Source organism: Spea bombifrons, chromosome 6 (assembly GCF_027358695.1).
Source record: "Spea bombifrons isolate aSpeBom1 chromosome 6, aSpeBom1.2.pri, whole genome shotgun sequence".
NCBI lineage: Eukaryota > Metazoa > Chordata > Amphibia > Anura > Pelobatidae > Spea > Spea bombifrons.
The window spans coordinates 49,059,920-49,066,062 of record NC_071092.1 but is presented as its reverse complement, the minus strand read 5'-3'; the positions used below and the strand labels follow the sequence as shown (position 1 = coordinate 49,066,062).

The 6,143-nt window shown below is 47.3% G+C and overlaps 1 protein-coding gene across 1 annotated transcript; it reads right to left on the bottom strand.

Moving 5' to 3' along the window:
- Window positions 1-252: 252 nt before the first annotated feature.
- Window positions 253-5,877, bottom strand: PTGFR (prostaglandin F receptor). The gene is made up of 2 exons (XM_053468878.1): window positions 5,075-5,877; window positions 253-602 (listed from the first exon to the last, which is right to left on the bottom strand). The coding sequence occupies exons 1-2, from the start codon at window positions 5,867-5,869 to the stop codon at window positions 258-260; spliced, it is 1,140 nt and encodes a 379-aa protein (XP_053324853.1). The 5' UTR covers window positions 5,870-5,877; the 3' UTR covers window positions 253-257.
- Between the last annotated feature and the right edge of the window lie 266 nt (window positions 5,878-6,143).

Genomic DNA, 6,143 nt, shown 5'->3' with positions numbered 1-6,143 from the left:
CTCCGCGTGCCAGAGGAGCGTGCGGTAGGTTTTAGAAGCCACGTGGACCTGGGGAGAAGCAGTGTTTTTGATCTATACACCGGCTCGCTGGTAGCCGCCTAAATCGAAGGTTTCAGTCCCACTTTTCTGGTGGCACCGCGGCACCGATAGGCATTTCTTTGTACCCCAAACCCACTTTAGTTCATGCGATTGATGGATGTGGCCCCCGGAGGGACACGTGGCGATTCGCTGTCATTCACGAATATCGCCGCCGTCTCCTAAACAAATGACAGTTTACTTTCAATGAGTTCACATTTGTGGTCGGGGTCACTCTTGTGAGCGTTGTTTAGAGTGTTTGTTCTGGTGCAGCCGGCCGACTCGGAAACGGTGGCCACTTTCAGAGAGTTCTTGATGGAGCTGAACTCCCAGGTGTGCAGGCTGATGACCTCCACCCCGCAGCAGCGCCGGGCGATCCGGAACAGCTTCTTCAGGACCGTCTTTCTCAAGAGGATGTAGACCCAGGGATCCAAGATCTGATTCCAGGTGGCCATTCGCAGACAAAACAGGATCTTCTCCCGAGACTCCGCGGAATCCCCCATCAGTCCGATGCTGGCCATCGTTACCTGCGGAGCAAAGCAAACAGACGTTTAAACCGGATCGGGTTCCCAATTATAACCTCGCGGGATTAACGCGGCAAATATCACGCCGGAAACATCTGATTGCTGTCAGCCGGAATTCCGAGCCTCGTGCGGATACCCGATACATTCTCTGTTACTCTGTAATACGAATGTCTCCATATCAGATTCCGTTTTGCGGCTTTTGTCAAGTGGCCAATTTTTTCCTCCTCGTTATCCCCGTCGCCCCCGGGAATTCATTCCCCAAATTGCTGCTCGTTACCTCTGCGCTCCGTCTACGAGTTTAATCAGATTACATTTCATGCCGGGAACCGTCGCCTCCAATTAAAACCGGCGGGGCTCAGAATAGACGTTTGCAAAGAGCAGAGCCGACGGTCGGGGGCAGCCCCCGGGGCAGCTACACAGACAGAATCCTTCCCAGTCTGCGGGGCGGCAGCTGTGTTACTGCCCCGTTTTATAGAGGGCAGGGGGCAGATATTCTTTTTTTGCCACCTGGCATCATCTGATCAGCAATTACGATTAGAATTCTACCGGCCCTTTCTACCCCCGAAGGTCCACCTAGCGGTGCCCAGCTGCAGAGCGTCACAAGGTGCCACATGGCAGCCAGAGAGGCTGAGACTCTCCAGAGCGCAGCGAGGCAACTGTAATTTGGAGAGTCCCGCGTTAAATCAAGGCCACTGACACATTTTTGTATAATTATATCTATATAAAAAAACTATAATTTACTAAAGCTGGATTTTTGTATCACTGAGATACTTACTGAGAGGGTGGTAGATAAGTGGAACAGCCTCCCAGCAGAAGTGGTAGAGGGTAATACAGTGATGGGATTAAACATGCGCGGGATAGACATACGGCTCCTGAATCTAAGACGAGACCAGCGACTGATTAAGGTTTGAGTCTTTACAGCAGGAGAAACGGGAGACTAGGCGGGGGCCGGATGGGGCCGATCTGCCGGCAGGGTCAGGGTTTCTACAAGCTCTGTTGAGATAACCTGGGGTTTTCCCCGGCCCCTCTTATCCCTGAATCTGTCATATTCTCCTGAGCACACACAGACGAGCCGGACACGCTGAGGATGATGGGAGTTATCTGAATATCTCCTGCAGTGTAGATTTTTTAGGTCCCTGTGAGATTACAGTGAGATTTCTCTTTAGTTTGGTATTTTAAACATTTTGTTTGCATTTCTACAATTTATGGTCTGGCTCCGCACCCAGCTGTGGAACATTTATCACCGTTACCCGCGGCTCGTCATCAAAAAACCACAGGAGTGAATCCGGCACGGAGCGGGGTCACCGCGGGGTTCCCTGGATGCTTATAAATGAGGTGCTGGTGATCGGGATTCGGCTTATCAGCAAAGCGCAAAGGAGGAGGGGAGGAAAGATGGCCGAATGCGATGGAACCGGCAAACGTTTCTGCCAAAAGCACGAATGGAATGAGGAGGATCCGCGAAGAGAGAGGTCGCCTTCCCACCGCTGGCTGGCGGAGTCGGGGGACGCTTGGCACGGCTGCAGCTGCACATCCAGGATTAAAATATTTGGGGGATAAAAGAGATAAATGGAGCGGCGCTTGGAGCTCAGCAGTCAGAGTCTCGCACGGGATGTCTCTTTGCAGGAGCTGGCCGTCTCAACGCCTTGAGGTTCTGTCTTTTGGTCGCTGTTGTCCATCAGGGACTGAGGTCTTCTCCCTAAGAGTCTGTACCCCTCGAAGTGCCTGGACGGGGTATAATAGGGCCCCGAGTGCCTAATCTTTTGGGGCTCTTCTTGTGTCTCAGACCCTTTTAATACACAGAAAGTGGAGGGACGATGGGGGTCGCCATCTATAACGGCCAAGGTAAAAAGCTGGGGGGCTCTGTCAGCGCAGACGTCTCTTCTCCTGATCCCTGGCGGTCTGAGTGCAGTCAGGGGCTCAATGATCGGGGTCTTCAGACCTTGTTACTGAGCTTAACCTATGGGGGCCCAGGGGCCACACTGTTACCAGGGGCTCAGTAAACTGTTCTTCCTTGATAAACACGAGAGACGGTGACAGCGCAATCCGTACAGAGAAAGCCGCGTCCCGGGTATCGCGGTTAAAGGGGGCAGCGAGGGGTCCACAGGTGGGCTCAAGATAACATCAACTCTGATCCTGCAGCTTCCACCCTTACTGACTGCCACATGTGACTGCAAAAGAGGCTTCTCACTGGCTGCACTGGGAGCAGCGTGACAGCAGCACGTGGGGGGCCCTTACCGACAGGGCACCGGGGGCAAACGCGCCACAGCTAATCGCCTCCTGATGATGGCTCAGCCCAGACCTCCCTACTCCTTGTCCTTCTGGGGGTTAATTCCTAAGGACAGCTCTATTTGAAGCATTGCCTGTCTGCCCAGACCGAGGTACCCCGGCCGCATGTTACGAAACTTCTCTAAAAATTCAACAAAAAAAGAGGTTTTAAAGCAATACTGCAGTTATTTAACTTTTTTAATTGCTGTTAATTTCACTAATTTAGACTGAGAAAGGCTGACCGTGGAAAGCGCGGGGGGCCCTAATCTGCTTCCTGGGGTCATTTCGGCTGCTGCCATCATTCTTGTTACCGTTGCCCTCTGCGAAGCCTCCGGCGTGCAGTTATCTCAGCATGCGCGGACTCATTAAATGCTAACGTGGAGGCGCCACGCTATATATCACCCTGACCAATGGCAACATTTAAGGGCACACATGCAAAGGGTTAAATCTCCTCTAATCTCCCAAAAAATGTCCCAAATCGTATAAACCAGCTTCGACGCCACTCATTATATTGTCTTTTAACCCCTTAATGACAAAGCCCCTACATGTACGGGCTCAACATGCATTGTTTTCAATGGGTTTAAGGCTGCCCATTGTCCTTAAGGGGTTAAACAGAAATCTGAATATTTTGATCCCCTGCGGCATAAAAAAATCTGAAAAAACGAATTCATAAACCCCATTAAAATCCCCATCAGTAGCTGCTCTAATTTTATGTAAATTCTGTATAAAATGCCTTTTTTATTATTTTTCAGGGGAGAGATGTCGTCGCTTTAAACAAGAATCATTATTTTAGTAATTCTGCTATTTACTGTTATTATAGGAAATTGTTTTCTTGCTTGCATTTATCTAATAATTCACCAGAAATAACTCCGCAAATTGGGCTCGAGGGGAAATGTATTCCAAACATATTGAGGGTGATTTATAAAAGTGCTGGATGCACTAAATAGTATCTAGAGAGGGTGGTGGATAGGTGGAACCGCTTCCCAGCAGAGGTGGTAGAGGGTAATACAGTGAGGGGATTAAACATGCGCGGGATAGGCACACGGCTCCTGAATCTAAGACGAGACCAACGACTGATTAAGGTATAATTTTAGTTAATTAAAAAAAAACACTAAAAAATGATATGTGGAATGTACCCCTTTTTTGGCCTGATTGTAAGCTTTTTTGTTCAGAGATCTACTTGATGATGTAAGAGCTGCATTCCGGGAAAACTTTATTGTATTATTTATACTTTGGCAAAGTTGCAGTTTTACCTGTTTTCCCCTTTTTGCTATACCTATGACCACTATAATATTATAAATATAATAAATATTATTATTAATTATTATTATTATTATATTATTATTATTATATTATTAATTATTATTATATAAGATAAATATATTATTATTATTATATTATTATTATATCAGATAAATATATTATTATTATATAATACATTATAATATTTCATATTTTGAGCAGTGAATGGAATATTTAGTAATAGCAGAAATTCGGTGTGTACAGATTAGCAGGGATGGAAATAGCTAATTCTGTCCGCCGTACCCCGAATCCCGCATTCCCCGCGTTACGTTATAAACCTCTATAAACTGCTATTTCTCATCACATTCTTTTTGTTTGGGGATGAAAGGCGACTTCCCGCTTCGGAAATTCATGCTAAGTGATTGTTACAAAAAGCCTCATCTGTTTCGGATCCTATCTGCTCTGCGCGTTTCTTTACTCTCCGGAAGTCTTTCTCAATCCCGCTGACAGGCGACAAACACGAGGTTGTGAAACAGAATAGGAAAGAGCGGTGGGCGTCGGATCGTTGGGGATGAAAAGGTCATTATTGGAGTAGAAAGGTTTTCTTGTATATTTCATCCTTAAGTCATCTCGCTCCTCCCGAGTTACCCTTTTCCAGGAGGTAAACGCGGCTATTAAAAAAAGGGTATTTTTGTGGATTTACTCCAGAAGCGGCCTGCACCAATTTACTGAAATTTATGGCAAACACTTAAAGTTCAAAACCGCTTGCACGTCGGGGAAGGAGCTCTCTAAACAGAGGACGCGTTCCATGTTCACGGAATCTACAGAAACACCCCAAATATGCCGGCCACCCACTCCTAATATATTAATAAGCGGGGAAGACGAAAAGGAGGTAACGTATGGGTTATGGGGGAAGTGATGATGTCACAGAATCGCCAATTGGACCCTCGTATGGTTTTAATGCTTACCAGAAATGGCGTCCAGCAGATGCAACAAACGCACATGATGGCCAGGAGTTGGACAATCATTTCTATGTGGTGGGATCGTCCCTGTCGGTGCTGCTGGCTTCTCATTCTAGATTTCAGTAGCGTCAGACCGGTCATCGCGTTGCATATGAATGAGACGGCGAGGGATATCAGACCGAGTGAGGAGAAGAAGAGAAGGTTAAATTGGTCCAGCCAGCTTTCGATCCCTTCCGTTTTTAAGAAGCACCAAGTTCTAGAAGCCTGGATGTGATAAGCTCGCGTGGTTAAGATCGGTAAGAGCGCAACCAAGATGGCGAAGAGCCAGACCAAACTCAGGATGATCTTCACGTGCCTTGAAGTCATTTTTGTAGAGTGGAAGATGGGTCTGGTGACTCCTATGCACCGCTCCACCGCCATCACGCATCCAAGCAGCAGAGGACAGAGCCCGAAAAACACCATACACATCCCAAAAATGCTACAAAGTATATTCGACTGGTCGAACCGCAGCCAATCCCTCTTCGATGCGTACACGAAAACAGCGATGGTTCCATTAATGAGATGACCGAAGAGGTCAGTAATCACCAAACCGCTGGCGAACAACAAGAACGAGGCTTTGGACTTCTTCCGAAATCTCTGGTACGCCTTCAGGAGAATCGCAACCGCCAAGCTGTTTGAAATGATCCCGACCGTCATGAATACGATGGAGAAAAAGACGGAGATCTTCTGTTCCATGAGGTAGGTAGAGTTAGATGGCGTTCCACGTCCACCATACACGGTCGCCTCCGAGCTGTTGTTCATTGTTGGGAAGGCGGTTAGATGGTTTGGAACGTCTCAGATGAACAGACAACACCTGGAGGAACAGAACATTTTGGCAAAGTGACTGAAGGTTCTACGGAGACTTCATAGGAAGCACATCATATTCTACATACAACATTCTACATGAAGCACATCATATTCACATACAACATTCTATTCTTCCTTCTGAAGACACAGAAACGATGTATCTGCACCGGCTTCTGTGCCGCTCGGAAACGAGGGCTTCCCGGCCAAAATATGAATATAAAGAATGTAT